The sequence below is a fragment of the Cyprinus carpio genome, chromosome A7 (genome assembly GCF_018340385.1).
Source record: "Cyprinus carpio isolate SPL01 chromosome A7, ASM1834038v1, whole genome shotgun sequence".
NCBI lineage: Eukaryota > Metazoa > Chordata > Actinopteri > Cypriniformes > Cyprinidae > Cyprinus > Cyprinus carpio.
In genome coordinates, this window is record NC_056578.1 from 40,709,519 (window position 1) to 40,731,731 (window position 22,213).

Consider the following 22,213-nt stretch of genomic DNA (forward strand, 5'->3'; position numbering starts at 1 on the left):
CATGAATGTACATGTTTGTGTTTCTGAGAAAAAAAAAAAAACCGTTTGTGCGTGGTTGCTGAAAAAGGACACATTTTAAGTCACTGAAATAAGGCCATAAAACACACAGAATATTTGAAGGGGTCATTTGCAAAAACAGATAACTTGTTTTTTTAACAATTTTCAGAAATCATGTTTTTTTCATTGTGCATTCCAGTAAATCTCAGTTGGGTTATTTTAACTAGGTTAAAAAATAACTTAAAAAAACCCCCAGCTAACTAACACAATAAAACACAATAAAAACATGATAACATTATAAAAAAAAAGAACATGATTTTTGAAAATGTAAAAAAAGAAAGAAAATAAAAGAAAACGGATTTATCTGTTTTTGAAAATAAACTCTTCATTTGTCCGCAAGACGTTAGAGAACTGGATTTGGTAAAGTTTTTGCTAAAAAAAAGAAAGAAAAAAAAAAAAACTTATTCACAAAAAAATTCATAAAAGAAATATTGATTTAACTTTGAAAGACATGTTTTGTGTTAGAAAGGCCAAATGCGAGGGAGTAAGAGCATGCAATTAGTGAGAACTGAGTAGTTAGTGATAATTATTCCCTAAACTAAAGCGTTCCCAGGTCTGCTTCTTTAGACAGACACTGAGATCTTTGGATTTTCTGACCAGGAGTTCTTGACTGTAGTAGCTCGTCTAAAGCTGAGTTTGATCAGTGTTCTTTGGTAATTGGAGAGCACTAATGAAGTCAGGAACCTGATCCCAGCAGAGAGGAGGGGCGGGAGCTCGTGCAAACTCTCGACACTGTCCCATCTCACTGCCGTCACCACCACTCTGTCAAGAACCTGAAAAAAAAACACACTCTAATTGAGCTTTTTTATAAACGCTTGGATAAGGTGCGCGCTGATTGGAAATGAAGCGCGTCCTCGCAGGTTACGCGCACTTCTGTGCAGCGCTCGCGTGTGTTAGTCTCGTTACCTTTCCTCTGACTGATGGCACTCCGTCGAGCTACAGTCTGTTCCAGGGCAGTGCTTATTCCGGCTCTGCTTCGAGACAACGAAACAAGTAAGTAGCCTTCTGGCGTTAGGAAACCCGTGGGATATCAGCAGTCTCCGGGTAAAATGTGATTATATTATTAACAGTGTTGTGATTCAGACTGGACAGAGCTCATTGGTTGTAACAGTACAGCTAATTATTTTTCATGCCTCCTGGAGAGCTACTAAGTAACTCTTTAAAGTGTCCTTGTTACATGTACTTACTAGACTGGGCTAATAACAGTCAATAATGCATCATTACATGCAATAAACCTAACCATATAGTAAGAACATGCTGTTAATTAATGTTACTCAGCACTTTAGACACTGTAACAAGGCTGTTGTAAAATAAAGTGTAACCAAACCTGGTTACACTTTATTTGAAGGTGTCCTTGTTCCAGTGTAATTATAAATTTAAGTACTGAATAATATTAATTAACAGCATGTACTTACTATATGGTTAGGTTTAGGGTTACTTGCATGTAATTTTGCATAATTAATTGTTATTATAATAGTAAATACATGTAACGTGTAACAAGGACACCTTAAAATAAAGTGTTACTGAAGTTTTACTGTCTATATGAATAATTCTGAAGAAATTATTTTCTAGACCTATTATCCAGTATTGAACTTCACCCTTTTTTTTTGTTGGCCTATTCATTTTTTTTTTTTATTTTATTTATTTTTTTACGTTATTAGGTTATTAATTAAAGAGAAGACAGATTAGGACATTTTCTCACTTAATCACTATAGAGTCATGAAGACTACAGGAATATTAAGAGTACAAACCTCTCAGAAATATATGGTTTCTCAGTGTTTCTCTACACCATTATGAATGGTTAGAAGATTCGTACACTGTAGGATTATATCTTTTCATTTACTCTTGTAAGAATCATGATGGCAGCGCACTAGTAATGACACAAGTGTTAGTTACTACATCCTTCTAAAGGAACTGCTAGACATTTGGAACTGTATTCTACACTGTAAGAAAAGAAAACCGAACTGTAATTTTCTACCAGGACATTATCAGTTAAGTTTACAGACATTCCTTTAAACATAAAGCAACAATGCAATGTACAATTCAAAATGCAGATAAAACACCAGTAAAAAATCAAAATGAAAGTTTCATGTTAATATTCATATTGACATGGTATACAGTACATATTTGCCCAGTTTTACAAACTTCTCTTAAAGTGAAGAGCATAGTAACCAACTAATAACGACTCAAGTGCTACTAAATCTGTCAGGAATTACCACCCAAAACCTCAAAAGCTTTCAGTGACTTCAGCCTGACTTCAGCAAGTTAGCGTTCTCTTCACTTTGCTACCGATCCAAACAATTAGTCATATTAGTATATTGTCCAGCTAACAAAGAAAAAGAAAAAAAACTCTATAAGAACATTTTGCTAACGTTCAGCTGAAGTTTAGATGTTATTTCTGAACGTTCAAAATCTTTTTTTTTTTTTTTTTTAAGTTTTAAAAACATTTCTTCTTGTTTATACAAATGTTTTTAACGTATCATTATGCAAACATTTTGGGAATGTTACTTTTAAATGTTCTTTGAACATTCTGAAACAAGTATTAACCTTTAAAAAATGTTACATTAACAATGTTTAAATATTTTTTTTTTTCTGCATTATTAAACATTAGTAAAGACCAGATAACTCTGAACAAAGCTGCCAGAACGTTCTGAGAACATTTCATGTTAGCTGGGTTTTGGGTGTACAGTAATAAATCAATGTGTTTTTTCCATTACTTTAACAATTCAAACTAATTTAAACAATTTCAACTTCATTTTTTAAGTTATATGAGATTCAACTCATTTTGTCAGTTTAATATAATTTTTAATTGAAATTATGGTAACACTTTAGATTAGACAGCACACGTTCACTATTAAGAGTAAGTAAGGTAATTATTGTAGTAGTTACGTTTAGATAATGGTAGAGTTAAAGGGATGTAAAATATGGTCATGCATAAATACGTGCTTTATAAGTACTAATAAACAGCCAGTATACTAGTAATATGCATGCTAATTAGCAACTAGTTAATAGTGATTAGTGCTTACTAATTTAAAGTGTTACTGCAAATTATTTGTACAGCAAATTTCAGTTGCTGCCTTAAAGTAGATTTTATTTTCAGTGTTTTTCACTGTTCTTCACTCTTTTGCAGAAACTGGTGTGCTTTTGTAGTGCATAAGAACGTGACATGCGCTGTGCTGGCGGCGAACGAAAACGTCATGGAGCCGCAGCTCCTGCCCTGTCCTCCGCATCAGCCAGACTGCACACAGCGGCTGATGTAAGTGTCTCTGGAGAGCGCATGCAGTGGGCGGGGGTTGCATGGACATTTTTATTGGTGGAAGTGACCAGAGATCAGATTAGATGAGATCAGAACTGTATTGAAGTGGAATTGCTCCTAGAAGCATAAGCAGTGCAGTTAAATTGGACCCATTAAGTGGCGGGTCATTGCTTTATCAGACTCTAATTATTTATGACCTCTAAAGGGCCAGGGGCCACACTGAACAGTCTGTTTTAGCCTATGTAAATTGTCCAGAATCCATGAGAACTTTTCAGAAATGGTGCTATTAGAAAGTCACATGTTCATGCACATCGTCTGCTTTTAAAGCTGCACTCCAGATGTGTGTCACTGCTGGAGTAAATCCTAATAAATTGTGTATGCAATTCTGCACTTTGTTGTTTATGTTTGCGTGGCTCATTAAAACAGGAATGCATCCTTTTTTGGACATAGTGCAGATTAGTAGCATTTTTCAAATCTCGCAGGACTAATGCTGTCACTTTGCATCTTCTGAAACACACAGCAAACAACCGGGACATGTGCTGTTTAGTGGTCTGTCACTACAATGTGGTAGTTAAAGCTTAAGTGCTTTTTTTTTTTTATAAATTATCTCCTTTCCCAGTTTAATGTGCAGAGACAACTATAGAGAGACAAGACATATAGTTATAATAATATGAACTTTTTATGAACTAAGGCAAGGTTAGTTCTGGTTGAATGATGTTGTCTGAACTTTTGATGGGTTAGTTCTGGTTGAATGATGTTGTCCGAAAAAATAATGACAATTGTATTTTTGTATGTTTACACCATGTGCCATGAGTCATTAAATTTAAGCATTTCTATTCAAAACAATATGAAACCAAAATTACACTTGTGAAAAAGAAGCATACTTTAAAAATATGGAGCCCCCCACGTGACATGCAGAAAAAAAAAATCTAATTGTGCGCACAATTTACTAACAAATATCATGCATGGGCTAAAATAATATAAAAAGCAAAAGGTTCCCAGTTGGTATACTTTTAAAGTGTGTATCTGTGTATTTTTTTTTTTTATTTCTTGCTAATATTCCCCTCAACCCTTTGCACAGAGGGAGATTTGTGACAGTTTTCACAAGGAATCCAAAACAGCATATTGTATCACATTGTGCATACTTTTAGTTCCTAGTTCAAATTGAACTGGTTTATTGTTTATATCAGCTTTTGACATCATAATCCATAACTGTCTTTCTAGGTATCATTCTCACATGAGGCCCATGTACAAAATAGGCTACAAACAAGTGACTGAACTGGAATGGAGGTGCTGTCCAGGATATCAAGGCCATGACTGTACCGAGCTAAAAAATACCCCACAGAACATCAATGTTGTTGAGGAACCACGTCGAGATGTTATTTCAACCGTCAACCAACAACAGAGCATCTTGGGTAAGTGTTTTAATTACTTTGGATTTGGAAAGAGTGAAGTAAGCAATATTTGATTTAGATTAGTACACTCTAAAAATTAATTCTAAATATTAAATGAACATGTTTTTTTTTGTTTGTTTGTTTTTGAGTAATCAACTTAAACAATTGTCTTTATGCAACAAGTTCTGTTCCTCTAACTTAATGTAGTTCATTGGTTGAACATCATTTCATTAGAAGTTGTCATAAAATGAAAGAAGATTAATGCAAACTGTTATATGATTTTTTTATTTTGTTGAGCCAAAACAAGTACAAGTGATTTTGGTTGTTCTAGGACCAGAAGTGTTGTCCGAGACACATCCATGGTCTCAACCCGGGCAGAAAGGACATCATAGCCGTCAACTGGGAGATTATGAAGAGCGTCAGCGTGAGAGTCAACGAGTTCAGGCATTAGAAGAAGAAATGGAGCGTCTTTCTCAGACTGTACTCGGCCTGCAAGCCATGACTTCTGCCAATGCGAACCTACGGCTAGATTTACAGGAAGATATGACCAAATTCGTTCTAAACATGTTGGGGAATTTGCAACAGCCACAGGATGTCAAAGCGGGTGGAATCGAGAGCATTACGCTCCCATATGACATCCGTTCATCACCAGGCACTGATGAACTCCAGAACCACATTACCCAGCTCTCCAACACCATCAGTACCAATACTAATAGCATCCAAGATCTGCAGATGAGGATCCAGAACATTGATGGACAGATGCATCGATTAACAGAAGCAAGCAGCACTGAACCGCTTCAGCCTTCCTCAACAGCTGCAACCAGTGAGTGTTCATGTCAGGCATACATCGATGAGAAGCTTTCAGCCCTACGTGAGGAGCTTCTTCAAGGAATGGACATCAAAATAGCAGACATGAAGAATGCATGTGACTACAAAGTGCTGTCTGTTCAAGAACAGTGTGAGGAACAAGAAACCTCTTACTTGAGTCTAGCCGAGCTCCTTGACTCCAAAGAGACTGAACTCCGCAAAGAGATCCAAGACTTGCGCCTCCAGCTTCCCATTGGAAAAACCCAAGAGTTGGACAATGCTGAGGTCCAGAAGCTCAAGGACACCCAACAGATACTCCAAGGCGCCATTAGGGAGCACAATGCCACCCTTGCCCAGATAAGTGCACAAGGGCATGTTCTGGAGGCAAGGGTTAGTCTTGCGGAAAGGAGTGCAGAGGTACATTGCCTCTATCTTGAGGAGAAACTGAGAAGGGAAAGACTTAAGGAAGAGGAAGACCAAAGAATAGCGTTAGAAGAGAAGTTCAATGGTGTTCAACGTGATAACAGCACTATCCAGCTACTCTTGGGTCATGATCAGCGCCTGGAAGTCTTGGAGAAACATGCACAGCTCCTGGTTGGCTCTCTTAAGGAAGATCTCAATCAGACCATGAGTTTTGAAACCCTCCTGCAACGGGTGCAAAATCTAGAGGTGGATTCTGGGCGAAGCCAAGAGCAAGTGAGGACAATGAATGGCTTGCTTGATGGGCTTGATGGACGCGTGGCCAGCATTGAAGGCGTTTGTGGTCGATTTGATCCAATGTCAGAGAGTCTCAAACGAATTAAAGATGGACTGAACAAACACGTCAATGGCTTGTGGACTTGCGTCCGTCAGCTGAACAGTACAGTACTCGCACATACAAGAGACATTAACACGTTTAAAGCAAATTCACACCTCTCAAAAGACGGCCAGGATGGGATCACTGATGCACCTACAGGTACGCAATGCTCATCTTGGGCACAACAAAATTGTGGTTTTGCAGTCAGCTTTATTTAAAGCCTATTTCTTAGAAAATTGATGGGTGTTCATTTAAAATGACACAAAGACTTCTTCAGTAGGGAGCAATTTATCCCTAAACCCACAGGGCGGAAGTGAACAACTAGATTTCAATAAAATTTACTGAAAAGGGGGCAGGTGAAAGAAAGTTTTTAAGAAAGTTCTTAATATATCCGAAAAGGGCCAATACAGACGGCCACATAAAAGCACATTATTGCACATTATAGGACTCCCGACTAATGAAAGATAAAGATCCAGAAACAATCTAGGTTCTAGAATTGTCAGAAATCTCATTAGTTTCTCTCTCTGTCCAGTTTGACAATGTTACTATAAATATTGTGGAGTAATTGCGACGTTTTCATCAGATCTTTATGATTGGCCTGAAGCAGACTACTTACACCAACACATCCTGACTTTGTATGTGCTCACACCAGTAATTTTGTGTATGTGTTCATGAATGGCATCAAAACGGTCATATTTACCAGTGAGGTTGCCACTTCTCATCCCTGGAATTTGGCAGAACTAAATTAACTAGTATTTTTCAAAATGCCTTGTTGATACATGATCTCCAAACTGCAATTTTCAAAGAAAAGGTTGTGTACGTTAAAGTCCCAATAGACTCCCTAGTAATTTCTTGATCCTACTATCCAACAAAGAGGGGAAAAAAGTCTGAAAGTCTGATGTAAATCACTATCAAATATGTGTTTTTTTTTTTTTTTTTTTTTTTTTTAAAAAGGGCTCAAAACTGACTGAGGACCTCGACAAGATTTGTTCTCTGATTCTTGAGAGGAGAAAATCAGGGATAAATCAGACTAAAACTCCCGTAGTGTGAGCCCGGCCTTAGCTGGAAGAACATTTTACATTTCCAAAGAACTTTTACCACTCTAAAGAACCTTTTGCTCAAAGTTCCATGAATATTGAAGGATCTTAAAGATCGTTGTCAATGAAGAACCTATTTTTTTGTCATTGTTCGAGTTTTTTGTTTTTTTTGGTTTTTGTGGTCAAAATTGCAAATGTAGGCTATGGTGTGCATGAGGTTGTGTTTTTAGAGGGATTTCCTTTAAAAACACAAGAACTTTTATGTGTTGTAAGCAGGTATCTCCCAGGGTAAGTAGTATTTCCCCTTTACATACTAATTGTACACACATGTTACAACTGGACAGGCTCCAGAGTTGTGCAACGTTTGGACTTTTATGGGATTATAGTTTTTTTTTTTTTTTTTTTGTGTGTGTGTGTGTGTGTGTGTACATGTGGGCATCTGCTTCTCATTTGGTGATTTTGTGTTCGTAATTTACAAGATGTTCTGGACACACGAGTCAGCTTGGCGTTTCACCTAGCAGCATTCAGAATAATGCAGTTGATACTGTTGCAACACACTCAGGGACAAAATGTACAGTAAGTAAAATAGCAAAAGGATGTAGCCACAAAGTGATTTGTAATCACAGCTTTGTTTGCAGTAAGTCCAAAGGATATACTCAAGGACTCTTGAAGAATTTTGTGTACATGTGGTTGCAATTATTTTACAGTAAGTGCACTTACTTGTAATTACAATGTAAGTACTGGGTAATATAAGGCAACTAGGTTGAGATGGTTTAGGGGTAGGTTCAGGATTAGTACCCAGTAATTACCTAGTTGTTGCACTTATGTTAATAAATATTTGCAGTAGAATGTACATGCAGAACAGGACTACCAAGAAAGCCAGTGCATCATGAGCATGAATATAAGAAAACGGTAACTCTTTACCGTAAGGTCCCATTAGTTAATGTCAATGCATTAACTAACATTAATTAGCAACGATGGTCACATTTGTTACAGTATTTGTTAATATTTGTTAACATTAGTTAATAAAAAACATTGTTAATTCATTCCAGCTCAGGATCATTAAATATAAACAGATACAACTTTTGATTTAGTGTATTAGGAAATCTTGACATGAACATTAAGTAAGATAAAAAATGCTGAAGAAGATTTTTTTCTATTAACTATAACTAATGTTAACAAATGGAAACTTATTGTAAAGTGTTACTGAAAACGTATAGTACACTCTTGATAAATATCAAAATAAGAAATATTTTAAGTGGATCAAATTGATTTAGTTCATGCATAAAAAAAACAACACTTGTTGAACGATGTTCACTAACTGAGTGAAGTTTTTCGACTGCATTGATGTTTATTCTCTTTAGCATGCAGTGTGAAGTATTTTACTTGTTTTCCTGATCAGTCTGATTTCAGCGAGTAAAGAACAAATTTCTTCTCCCGTGCGCTATGTATTATGCACATTATCGTCTTTGACAGACAGCATGTTGAAGCCACCCAGTTCATCATTTTCTCCTTCTTCCTGGAAAGCGATGGCGTAGTCTAATCATCTGGTAGTGTACGTATTCCAGGAAATGCATTTATTCCCTGGACCTCAACTTATTGTGAATACTACTATGTATTGTGCTCTGTGATAGTAATGCACTCTTTCTTTTCAGTCACATTTGACCCATGAGATGATCTTTTTTTTTTTTTTTTAAGCGTGTCTCACTGTTCACATGTGTATTTTTATATATTTTATCTGGAGGTCTAATTGTGCGACTCCATTCTGGGAGAGTGGCCATTAGTTTATCAGAAAGACATTGATATCACCACTGCATAACCTAAATATTTCTAGACTTTGTTTTAATGGTTAAATTAAATTTCAGCAATCAAAAATCATGTCTAATTAACTGAAATCATGAAACTTATATATAATTATGCGGTCCACTAGTTTGGCCCATTCGGGGTGACTTGTGAGCATGACAAGAAGACATTATCACATAATCAGCCTAAAATAGTGATGTAGAGGTACCGCCTGTGTTTCATAGTTACATACTCACATTCACACCATGAATAAGGGCTTGTGCATCATTGTATTAATTGTATATGCACACTTGTCCTTGTAATTTAAAGGGGCGGTTTAGGGAACAGAAAATATCCTTAGCTCAGCTTAAAAAACATTACGGCTATGGAAAGTTTTCATAATAATAGGTGTGCCAGCATATGTGTGTGTTTTAGTAGATGAGATCATGTGAGCAACGGGTGTGACATGTAAAGCTGCGCCATCTCTCTTTCTCTCATTGTGTACTAATCACTGTTCATTGAGCATAAAGCATTTCGTGAGAAATATACAAGTATTCCTACAAGCACCTGGACTCGGGGCAGTTAAACCAATGTACCTTTAGGGCAGATCAGTTTACTTGGCAGCTATCTTAAATACTTAGTAAATACTTCAGAGCAGCTGTTTTCAGTGTAAGTAACAGACATATAAGGCATGCAGCACCTATATACTTGAATGGGGAAATAGATAAATCTCCAAAACTATTCGTCAGGATTACATTTTAATTGCATACAGTATTTACAACATCAAGCTTTTTTATATGAGTAGAAGCATTTTCTGATTTGCTGATTTGCTTTTGTGGCTTTTTTGAGATTTAGTGGTCTTTTAAAGCAATGAGACAACAGGACGGATTCTCTTGAATCAGTTTTATGTGGCAGTGCCACGTCTGGTAATTGTTATCCTGTCCTCCCATCAGCATTCTTCTACCTTTCTCCAGGTGTTCTTAAGAAGATTTTTTTTCAACCCCCCAAAGTCCAGAATTTTACCAAATTTGGTGTGCATCTTCAAGTTTTAAGTTTTTTAACTTTGAGTTAATTTAAGTTTTCGTCAAAGTCTATTGTTTTTTTAATAGATTGTGTATGTGTTTTTTTAGTTTCAAGTTTTTTTTGAATTTAGTGTTTCTCACTTTAAATCATTTTCATGCACAGCCAGAGAAAACAAGATGACTGCATAGTTACCCTGATGCAGCAATTCATTTGCACAGAAAAAATCCACAGAGTTGCCTCTGATACTAAATTATTATCGCTGCTTATTATTTTTCTGTTGGCTGAAATACACATTTAATTGTGACTTTTATGCAAAATCTTTACACAGATTTGTTTAAACAGTGCACCAACAGAGTTGCTACAAATTGAGATGCACCCAGAATTTTTGGGAATTGGATCATGACTCTCTGAATTAAAATGGAATTGAATGAGAATTCTAAAGATTTTCCAGCTTTACATAATGCTTTTAATCTTTCGAACCAGATTTATTGAACCTTTTGTATATAGCAATGCCACACCTGTTAACTGTCAGGCAGTCTTTATTTCTTCTTCTCTCAGTTTCAGCCATCACTCTTCTGCCTCTTTCCAGGTGTTCTTGAAGGTAAAGCAGCTGTAAAAGTTTCCATGGAGGGAGGTCAACCACTCCCATCGCTGGCGTCTGAGGAAGCAGCACCTCGAGTAACCAAAGTCTCGTCTCACACCCCTCAGGGGATCAATGGGAGCATGCCGTCCATTACAGGCTATGCAGGAGCACCAGGTGAGTGTATTCAGATACATGTGTGTGCATTTTCTGATTAAAAAAGGTGTTTTCACAGGAAATCAGGGTTACCTCACAGATTTTGTTGTGCTGTTCTTGACAGGTTACCCAGGGATTCCTGCTGCCGCTCTCAGTCCTGATTCCGTTTCTGGTATTGAACACTTTATTGTTGCTGAACAGTGTTGGGGAATTACTAAAGAAACTAAATAGCCACAATTATCAGGGTTCAAGCTTTTTTGATGTAGCTGATACAGGATGCAAAATAAATTTTGTGGAAATCAGACATATAGCCTTGGAGTTTGAAAGTAGTTTTTAAAAGCAATTGCAAAAAGATTTTCTTACAGAAATTGATACAGAAATAAATTAGCTTATTATAATGCCATTTTGTATCTAATTCTTACATAATTTGGTACACTGCCTAATGATAACACCCTGTTACTATTTATCAAATTTCATAGCAATCAGCCATTCACAATTTAACCAGGGTAAAAAACACTTTTCTCCATATTTTTAGGTATGGCCTGCAATCAGCAATAAAAGCTGGATTATCTAATTGATCTTGCTGGAATAAATGTAGTAAACATATATTTAGAAGACATTTATAAACTAATGTATCTTGACATCAATTCTGAAGAACATGAGTAGCCACAGGAGACAACAAAATGCGCACACAAAAATTAGCTTTTACATTTCACATACACACATACTGTAACACTCAGATAATTCACCTGTCATAGCAATTAAATTATACAATGATATAACTACAACATATTTAAAGTATGTTGTTCTATTGAATCTTACATGTCATCATGCATTTTCACACTGTCTTCACTGGACCAATCAGCTTTGAGCTCAAGACTTGAATAACTTTGCAGATCGGGACAGCCCTCCATTGTGTTGCATTTTGGTGCATTGGATGTTTCATGCAAAGAAAAATTCATGATTGATTGATGTATATAGAGATGCATTCAATACGCATACTGATGAAATGAACTATTATACTGATGAATTATGATAAAGGAAGAATTTATAAGTTAGCTAATAGAGGACCCAGGATTGAGCCTTGAGGGACACCACAAGATATCACATGACTTCTGAACATATGAGAATCCTGCACAACAAAGTTTTCCCTGTTGCTTAAGTAGGATATAAATCAGTCTAAGACTGGGCCTGAAAGACAGATAAACAGATGATCCAAATAATTGTCAGAGTCCATAATAACTTTTAAAAGCATGTCTCTCAGGTTCTTTTTAATTTTACAATGGCAGCAATGTTTATCCATGGGTCCTAGGGGGGCAACAAAGTTAAAAGCCCTGGACAGGAGAGATTAATGGACTGCGCCAGAGTGTCTAAGGAGGGAGATGTAAGAGGAGGAAGGAATGATATGAACTCCATGAAAGTCACTGTAGTATCAGCAGTAAGAAATATGTGACAGTCCTCTGTCCTCTGTTGAGTTATGTTGGTGTATACATACTGATTCTACCCAGGGTTGTACTGATAACAGTAGTGCTCAGAAATCAACAAAAAAGCTTTTTTGTTAACAACTTGCAGTGTAGCTCACTAGTAGTGAAGCTAGTTACATTTCAATAGCTTTTCAGTAGTTTGAATTTCAGTAGCTTGGCTATAGTTTAAACTGTAAGTTTAGACTGTAGATTGCCAGACTATCAGCTATAAATCATTTGAAGCTGCTCCCCCAACACTGGCAGGACATTACAAATATGTATTAAAAATGACAGTTTTATACAAGATATTTATATATGTCTCTTTCCCATATCCACAGCACAGATTCCACTACAGACAGTTCAAATGGCCACAGGTACAACTAAACCTCCTGTATATTTTACAGAGCTGAGTTGTCAATGAGTGACAGTAAAGTGAGTGTGTGTGTGTGTGTGTGTGTGTGTGTGTGTGTGTGTGTGTGTGTGTGTGTGTGTGTGTGTGTGTGTGTGTGTGTGTGTGTGTTTATACAGGAGTAATGACCTATGTGTCGTTTTCGGCTGGTCTGACACTTGTGCCATTCCCTGGAGAAATCGGTATCATACGATTTAACAGTGTTCTGTTAAATGATGGAAGACACTATGATCCACAAACAGGTACATTCATTTATGACAAGAGAAATCATACATTTTCCTTTTTCTATAGTGTTTGCAAAAGCTACTCTTGTGAAAAAGAAGTGCACTTAATTTTATTGAATGTGCAATTGTAGTGAATTTCAAATCTTAAAGGAATATAGAAAAATTTTCCTTGCAGATAATATAATGTGACCCTGGACCACAAAACCAGTCTTAAGTGTAATTTTTTCTTTAAATTGAGATTTATACAACATATGGAAGCTGAATAAATAAGCTTTCCACTGATGTATGGTCTGTTAGGATAGGACAATATTTGTTAGAGATACAACTATTTGAAAATCAGGAATCTGAGGGTGCAAAAAAATCTAAATACTGAGAAAATTGCTTTTAAAGTTTTCCAATGAAGTTCTTAGCCATGCATATTACTAATCAAAAAGTTTAAATATATTTACAGTAGGACATTTACAAAATATCTTCATGGAACATGATCTTTACTTCATATCCTAATGATTTTTGACAAAAGAAAAATCAATAATTTTGACCCATACAATGTATTTTTGGCTATTTCTACAAATATACCCCAGTGACTTAAGACTGCTTTTGTGCTCCAGAGTCACATATATATAATGTTATATAAATAAAATTAAATACAAGTGTTTTTTAAATAAATAAAAGGTCACTTAAGTGTACTTTGAGACACATTTATGACTATGTTTCTTAACACACTTAAGTACACTTTTAAAAACCAGACGTAATAATGTCAAATTAAAAGTTTTACTTGAAAGTACATTTTAAATCAGTATCTTTTAATCATTTGTCATGCTTTAAAGAAGTACATTTATTTTGATTTGTTGACAAACATATAAGAGCACATGTAAAAATTGTAATTTTAACTAGTGTGTTATTCTATTTTACATTTAAGGCTAATATAACTAAATTGCAACTTCATCATTACAAATGTGTATATTTCAGTTTAGTGTAAATGCTTGTCAGTACATTCAGCAATACTTTAACCATATTTTAAAGACATTAGAATTTTGAAATTACATATAAATATATATTTAAGTCCTTAAGCGGCTCATAAAAATTCAGCTAGCTGCATTTAATATAAATTTAAACTATAATACAGTTTAATTTAATTGCATTTGACAACCATTTAGAACAGAATATCATACACCTTTTCCATTTTGGCCAGTGAATTTTCTGTAGAAAAAAGTGCTACACAATAGCAATAGCATTCTACGTTAGTTGTAATCTTAATCTTTATTTTCTAGGTGTGTTCACTGTGCCCATTGACGGACGGTACCTGCTCAGTGCTGTATTAACCGCTCAAGCAGGAGAAACAATCGAGGCCTTTCTCTCAGTATCCAATCGCAACATCCAGAAGCTTTCTACTGCTGCAACGGGCGGCAGAGACACTCAGGACTGTGTCTGTGGAGGGACCGTCTCTGTAAGTCTTGCTCTTCATCTGAAGAGGGGCCAGAGGACGGGACTGGTGCTCACATCAGGGACACTGGCTATTTCAGCATCCAGTGAAATCCTGTCCTCATTCAGCGGAGTTCTGCTCTACCCAACAGTAGGCAAGCAATAACCCACAGTCAATGGCAAACATTACAGGGATAGTTTATCATAAAATGACAATTCTGTCATCATTTACTCACCCTCAAGTTGTTCCAAACCTGCATGAGTTTCTTTCTTCTGCTGAACACAAACTGCATGAGTTTCTTTCTTCTGCTGATTACATAGGGATTTTTGGTATTGTGGTTAGAGAGTTTGACTCCTAACCCTAAGGTTGTGGGTTCGAGTCTCGGGCCGGCAATACCACGACTGAGGTGCCCTTGAGCAAAGGCACCCAACCCCCAACTGCTCTCTTTTTGCTGCAGCATAAATGGCTGCCCACTGCTCCGGGTGTGTGTTCACAGCTGCTGTGTGTTCACTGCTGTGTGTGTGCACTTTGGATGAGTTAAATGCAGAGCACCAATTCTGAGTATGGGTCACCATACTTGTACAAAGCTGTTTTGTTTACCAATGAATTTTAAAAAAAAAAAAAAATAAAAAATATATATATATATATATATATATATATATATAGTATAGAAAAGAATTACTATGGAAATTATTATGGAAGCCAATGGCTACCGTCAGCTGTTTGGTTTGCAACATTCTTCAAAACAGCAATTCTTCAAAAACTCACACAGGTTTGGATGGAACAACCTGAGGATAAGTGATTTTCAAAATTTTCATTTTTGGATTAACTATCCCTTTAAAGTTACACTCTCCGAAAAAAGCTTTCACTGGAGTTTTGTACCTTATTTACCTGAGAAGGTGCATAATAGTACCTTAAAGGTACATATTATTACCTAAAGAGCACATATTAGTACCTTTTATAAGTGTACCATCCCACTGACAGATTATATACCTTTTTTTCCTGAGATTTTATTGACTTAGAACAAACTGCTCAAAGTGCTTTAAAGATAATTAACACTTTATTTGAAGCCTTTATGTATAATGCATCGTAATGCATTTTATCTTTTCATAAATAATCATAAACAAAGTTCAAATCCGTTGTATTTTGACCAAATATTGCACAAAAATGCTTAATATTTGCAGGTTCCTTGTTACACATGAAATTGGTGGTTTATCATGTTTTAATCCATTATTTTAACGCTGGTTGCAATTATTAATAAATGCATGCAGTGCATTGTAAAGTGCATTACAAGACAATCAATGCATTAAAGGGATACTCCATCCCAAAATGAAAATTCTGTCATTAATCACTTACCCCCATGTTGTTCCAAACCCGTAAAAGCTTTGTTCGTCTTCAGAACACAATTTAAGATATTTTGGATGAAAACCGGTAGGCTTGAGACTGTCCCATAGACTATATATATAGATGTATGTATGTATGTATGTATGTATGTATATATATATATATATATATATATATATATATATATATATATATATATATATATATATATATACACACACACACACACACAGGCTTCAAGTAGAGTGCTGACAATTGTTTGACACATGAATAAAAGCAGAGAAACATAATGAGAATCAATTTTTTTAAAAGCTGACTTGAGCATTTAGAAACTTTGCATTAATTGTGAATTGGAAAAACAAACATAATGATTTTGCAAATCCATCTGGTAGTATTCTAGAAAAGCTACTGATCTGATTGTATCACAAAGGTCACCAGTTAGTGAACAAGATTGCTTCCACCTGGACCGTGAGTCATTTCTTAGAAGTTAGTTCCACGCAGAGCAGTCACATTTATATGTGGGTAATATAATGATGAAGCTGTGAGTTTTATAAAATGATTCACACTCTGGGTGGAACCAATCTTGGATTCAAATGTGAACTCCGTCCATTTATTGGCAGAATTTTTTTTTCCAGAACATTAAATCTTTTTGCACATCTCAGGAAAACTGCACAAAGATGCACACAGATTTCAGTAAGTTGTTGCCACCTCAACCCTACAACAGATCTAAAGTTCAATTTACTGTTCAGAATTTTTCATGCAAATCACTAAAACCTTCAACAGTAACACTTTTCACCAATTTTCACTTCACTGAGCTTAAAATAGAGTTCATCTGACCCAATGACTGAATGAAAACTTCCTCATCACTCACTGTTGTTGGCTTTTGCCCAAACTCAGACATTATTACTCCCAGTTTTTGACAGTTAAATCAACATTTATTTGTGAGATTATATTTTAAATATATACATATTTTTAAAGATGCATATGGAACACTATGTTCGAACATGCTGGATATTGTCAACAGAACAATCATTTGATTGAAATTTGTGCAAAAAAACATATCAACAATCTCTGCTCCCAGAATGTTATTTTTATTTAGATCAACAGTAACTTCCTGAATCTGTGTATTTTTCTGAATAAAGAAGTTTTATCATCTTAAACATCACGTTCACTATTGTTACATCATTATTGCTACCATTGTCTTACTTTCATACAGAATTTCTAGAAAAACAGATAAAAAAGTAAAAATCAATCAAACTGCTTTGAAGGAGTGTGTCAGAACGATTAATGGATCTCATCTGCAAATAAATGTCCTGTTATAAATAATTGTATTTCATAGTCTTGTTTTTGTGTTTGAGTTTCCATCGGATGAGTGACTCGAATCTCTTCAGTAGCTTGACTTTCTGTATCTCTTATATTAACCAGGTTGCAAATGTGATTGTTCAGCTGAAGTATTCTGAACAAGGTATTTACATGACTCGGTATTCTGATTAATATAGAAAGTGTGCAACAAGTGGATAATATGATCATAATTCTTGGTTCTTGTAAGAACTACTGTAGCTGCTGCATTTTATGTGCATGTGAGCATTATGCATTATGCAATATATAAATAAAAGGCTAATTCATGCATTCATGTTCTACCAGCCCTGTTTTGAGAAGAGAAAATCTGGAACAGTATAAAAAGATGAAAAACATGGTGCAACAATAACTGAGGTGTTGCTGTATTGACGATTGCATTTAATAATTCACTTATTGCTCAAGTGTTCTGTTCTATATTTTATTTAATCAAACATATAAACATGCATACATATTCAAGGCATTTTCCTGTATTAAATTAGTTTTCTAGTACTCAGTGAAATGTTATGATAGCACTAGTATTAGATTGATGGATTTAATAAATTAATATATTTTCGATGAATAGATTCTGCTTGTATTGTTTTTTGCAAGCTACTTTACACACAGCAGAACATGTGCTAAGTGAATGAATGTCAGTGAATATATACTGCCAGCTAAAACTAAAAAATCTTTCCAAGATTTCCATTAACAGAGCTGATTGTGAAAAGTGGGTGTATTAAATTACATCCCAGAGAAAGCAAAAGCACTGCTGTATTATTCCTTCCACCTCATATTATTTCCAAAACAAATGTTTTGCAATCAAACACAAGTTTTCAGATTCAATACAAAGGCCTTGAAATATAATTTTACCTCCCATCTAATTTTCATAAAGCACAGATGAACAGGCATTTGAGACGACACTCATCGAATAAATCTCTAAAACCATAACTAGCATGTCCTATACCTAGTTCTAAAACATAATGACCCTGTAGCACAAAAGCAGTCTTAAGTCTCTGGGGTATATTTGTAGCAATAGCCAAAAAAACATTGTATGGGTCAAAATTATAGATTTTTCTTTTATGCCCAAAATCATTAGGATAATAAGTAAAGATCATGTTCCATGAAGATATTTAGTACTGTACATTTCCTACTGTAAATATATCAAAACTTGATTTTTGATTAGTTATATTCATTGCTAAGAATTAATTTGGACAACTTCAAAGGCGATTTTCTCTGTATGTTTTTTTTTTTTTTCAAATAGTTGTATCTCGGCCAAATGTTGTCTTATCATAACAAACCATACATCAATGGAAAGCTTATTTATTCAGCTTTCAGAAGATGTATAAATCTCAATTTCGAAAAAATTAACACTTAAGACTGGTTTTGTGGTCTATGGTCACAAATACAAACTGTGTCCGCAAGCATTTTAGTCATCTTTTTTTTCACACACATTTTCATGGTTTTCGCTTTTGAGAGCTGCTGTGCATTCGTCTGGTTCTGATGGAGATGTGGTCTCTGGTCCAGAAACATTTTCTGTGAGATGAATGACTTCAACCAGCTCTGTCCCTAAATCAGATAATCCCAGATTTACAGTCTGTATGAAACAAAACCTCTAACTCACATTCAGGGTCTGAACTTTGCAGGTTTATGTGTATTTTGCACCCTTTCTCACCTTTCAGCATAATCTGCTCATCATCCGTTGACATATTCATTGATTTCTCACCTGCGGTGGGAGTGGAGGGTTGAGGAGTGGATGTGTTTGAGAGGATCGGGGAACCTGGGGACTGATATTCGGGGATCTGAGCAGGTGGGGCTGAGGGGCGTGGTGTACCTGGGGTTTGATTTTGGTGGGTCGGGGTAGCTGTAGTTTTATTTTGAGGGTTTGTATTAGCCGGGGTTGATGTTGGAGTTGGGGTAACTGGGCTGGCTGGTGTGGGAATTGATCTGTTTGAAGGTGTTGTTGAACGACACGTGGGCACAGGAGCTGTAGGTCCAACAATCACGTTTCCGTCGGCATCGGCCAGATATGACACCACACCAAAATCACCCATGTTTTCGATCACATTCAACTGGTAAGAGCAAGAGGCACAAGTTACGTGGGCGTACAAATGCAGTTTTCATGTTAATCCTGATTTTCTTTGTTGAATACTATTTGACAGCCTTAAATTGTCAAATATAGCAAGATAGAGAAGACCTGTTATATTTAAAACTTTTGAGGTGATGTGAGTTGATCATGTATTCTTTTGTCTCTGACCAAAAGTGCATGCATGCAGTAAGTTGCTAAAATGTACTGCATAATGCAAATCTATTCTTACTTCTGTTTATTTTTAATTTTTTGACAGTTGTGTGAATAATATGCAGCTGCAGAAATAATTAACTATAGTGTTAGGTGCTAATGTTTTATATTTTTACACTAGTAAACTATAACTTTTTTATGACTTGAATTTAGGGATGCATATACATGAATGTTTTTCAATGTAGCACAAATGTATAATTTAATTTGATTCGTAAAAAAATGAAATGAAATCCCTCTTAGTTGTTTTTCAAGATAAGCAGCATTAAATAAATAAATAAATACATTTTTTGCTTTTCAACATGTTAGAATTTCTACAGTTTGTTAATGTACTAAAAGAGTTTGTTGCACTCCAATTGAGTAGAACTCAATCTGCTTCAGGTGTGCAAAGCCAAAAACAATAACAATAAAAATTCAAAGAAAGATTGCTGCTCACACACTGAATTAAATCCAGGGTGAAGAATGTCTAGCAAAAATATAATAAACTACATAGCACAATGCAAATGAATCGTTGTTGCAGTTTTAACTCACTGTGCACTTTTTGCACTATGTAGTTTAAATAAAATAATAAATATATAAATAAAATATATTTTTGCTAGATCTTCTCCAGTCTGGACCCAATTCAGTGTGCAGCCAGCAATCTCTTTCTTTGCACGTATTGTTAATGAAATATAATGTAACATTTTATTTTACAGTGTCCTTGTTACATGTTACTCGTACTTACTTTATTATTAACAGTAATTATGCACAATTGCATGCAACTATAAACCAAACCCTAACCATATAGAAAATACATGATAACTAATATTACTGAGTACTTATATAATCACACTGTAATAAGGACACCTTAAATAAAGCATGTTCCAATACTGTATTAAAATGGTGCATATTAACCCTTTATTCAGAACATTTTAAATAGGTTGTGAAAAAACAGTACTTCTGAACTCTTTCTGTGAGAGTGTGCAGGTTAAATCTGCAGTAGAGGGTGGAGTTAGTGACGGTGTTCAGACGACGGGACATCAGCCGTCTCAGGTGCTGAATTCAGATGGGATGGGATGTGCATGAGGAGGAACGGGTGGAGACGAAAACAAGGGACACACAGAGAGGGACTCAAGAGAATATGTGCTCCGTTTATTGGAAATAACAGAGGAAGTCATCATTATCTGTGAGGTCAAACAGGAAGTCATAACTGCTGTCATAATGGGATCATACATGCAGTGATTTATTAGAAATGTGAAACATTAAAGAGAATCCACAGAAACCTCACAGCAGGGGCATGGATTCATTCAAACAACGGTTAAAGATTCCATTACAGCACTGATATGGACTAACTGATGTTTTTTTGTGAATCTAAGCCCCTGCTTTTCAGACAGAATAATGATAAACTATACAGAAATGGAGTGTCCATTTGTCCCTCAGTTCAATTCTTTCAGGAAAACCACTCACAACACAACCTGGAGGCAAACTGCATTAATTCTCTTATCTGGGCTTTAAACTATTTTACTAACACCACGATGGAGAAAATGGTCAAGTAATGCAAGCTCTAAAACTAGATCTATACAGAAAAAGATTTGTTTTTAATTATAGCACTATTTTGACTTTGTGGGTAGCGATGAATTAAAAGTTGGACCAACACTTTTCAGTCTGCAACCAAGATATTAGCACCATGTTCTTACTCTCCACTGAGTATATGCACTGTTGGTCAAACTTTTGGAATAATTATGAATTTTTTATTTTTTATTTATGTTTTTGAAATGTTCTTGTGCTCACCAAGCCTGCATTTATTTTTATTTTTGTTTTTTATTTTATATTTAAAAAATTAAATTAATTAAATGTATGCATTTAGCAGACGCTTTTATCCAAAGCGATTTACAGTGCATTCAGACTATTAATTTTTACTTATCATGTGTTCCATGGGAATATATATATATACATATATATACATATACACACACACACACATGTATTTTTAAATACAGTAAAATTATTGTATTAGAATGATTTCTAATGGATCATTTCACACTGAAGACTGGAGTAATGCTGAAAATTCAGCTCTGCATCACAGGAATAAATTACATTTTAAAATGTATTTAAATAGAAAATAGTTATTTTAAATAGCAAAAATACTTAAATAAATGCAGCATTGGTGAGCATGAGATACTTCTATCAAATAAAAAATAAAAATCTTAATTATTCCAAATTTTTGAGCAGTGGTGTAGCTTCAAACTGTCAATGTAAATAGGGCATTACTGTCAACATGTCATCTAAAACTTTCTAAATCTTTTCAAATCTTTGAAATCTTTTAGCTTTGCATAATCATATTGTTTCTTTCTCTTTTTTTTGGTTTGTTTTATTTTTTCTTGCCGGGTTCCTCGTCTGGGAGGAAGACACTTACGGTGAAGTCGCCGCTCTCCGTACCGTACTTGTTCTTTACCAGGATGCTGTACTTGCCGGAGTCAGACGTATTGACGCAGGTGATGGTGAAACTGGCAAACTTGCCCGAGTCAAACTTCAGAATGTAGTGATCGTTGGAAACCATCTCACGCTCGTTCTTTAGCCAGGTGACCTCGGGTACGGGTTCGCCCCAGATATCGCAGGTCAGATTCAAAGACTACGAGAGACGAGACAAAAAGATACTGAAAATGTGAAGTTTTGTCATTCTTGTCTTTTCAAGCCATACTGAGAACCATATACACTACCTTGCCCTCTTGGATGGTCACAACATCAGGCAGACCACCTGCCACACGCGCACGATCTGTGAAAAACAAATTCCAATGAACTCATACCACTTACAAAAGATACAGTTTAAGTGAAGCCTTAAAGGGATACTCCAC

The 22,213-nt window shown here is 35.5% G+C and overlaps 3 protein-coding genes across 9 annotated transcripts in view; 1 reads left to right on the top strand and 2 right to left on the bottom strand.

Annotated features, from left to right (window-relative positions):
• The first annotated feature begins 471 nt into the window (after positions 1-471).
• Positions 472-14,688, top strand: emilin2b (elastin microfibril interfacer 2b). The gene is made up of 9 exons (XM_019074351.2): positions 472-1,050; positions 3,188-3,313; positions 4,538-4,728; positions 5,039-6,469; positions 10,742-10,909; positions 11,013-11,060; positions 12,690-12,725; positions 12,880-13,002; positions 14,256-14,688. Exons 1-9 carry the CDS (start codon positions 899-901, stop codon positions 14,570-14,572), a joined length of 2,592 nt encoding a protein of 863 aa, XP_018929896.2. The 5' UTR covers positions 472-898; the 3' UTR covers positions 14,573-14,688.
• A 3,665-nt stretch (positions 14,689-18,353) lies between these two features.
• Positions 18,354-21,286, bottom strand: LOC122145698 (glycoprotein gp100-like). The gene is made up of 2 exons (XM_042761183.1): positions 18,759-21,286; positions 18,354-18,652 (listed from the first exon to the last, which is right to left on the bottom strand). Exons 1-2 carry the CDS (start codon positions 19,135-19,137, stop codon positions 18,513-18,515), a joined length of 519 nt encoding a protein of 172 aa, XP_042617117.1. The 5' UTR covers positions 19,138-21,286; the 3' UTR covers positions 18,354-18,512.
• Positions 21,287-21,595: 309 nt separating this feature from the next.
• The window catches only part of LOC109048401 (M-protein, striated muscle-like), a 41,821-nt gene continuing 41,203 nt past the window's right edge, over positions 21,596-22,213 (bottom strand). For all 7 annotated transcript variants that reach the window (XM_042761176.1, XM_042761175.1, XM_042761178.1 and 4 more), the window contains 2 exons: positions 22,079-22,134; positions 21,596-21,990 (listed from right to left, as the gene is read on the bottom strand). In XM_042761176.1, coding sequence (XP_042617110.1) covers positions 21,730-21,990; positions 22,079-22,134 — 317 coding nt within the window. In that variant the 3' untranslated portion in view covers positions 21,596-21,729. The remainder of the gene's footprint in view (positions 21,991-22,078; positions 22,135-22,213) is intronic.

Coding starts and splice junctions, on each gene's coding strand:
- emilin2b (XM_019074351.2), top strand. CDS start 899: ATGAAGCGCGTCCTCGCAGGTTACGCGCACTTCTGTGCAGCGCTCGCG. Junction 1,051..3,187: donor GCTTCGAGACAACGAAACAA/GTAAGTAGCCTT, acceptor ACTCTTTTGCAG/AAACTGGTGTGCTTTTGTAG. Junction 6,470..10,741: donor GATCACTGATGCACCTACAG/GTACGCAATGCT, acceptor GCCTCTTTCCAG/GTGTTCTTGAAGGTAAAGCA.
- LOC122145698 (XM_042761183.1), bottom strand. CDS start 19,137: ATGGGTGATTTTGGTGTGGTGTCATATCTGGCCGATGCCGACGGAAAC. Junction 18,653..18,758: donor TGAGCAGATTATGCTGAAAG/GTGAGAAAGGGT, acceptor TATCTGATTTAG/GGACAGAGCTGGTTGAAGTC.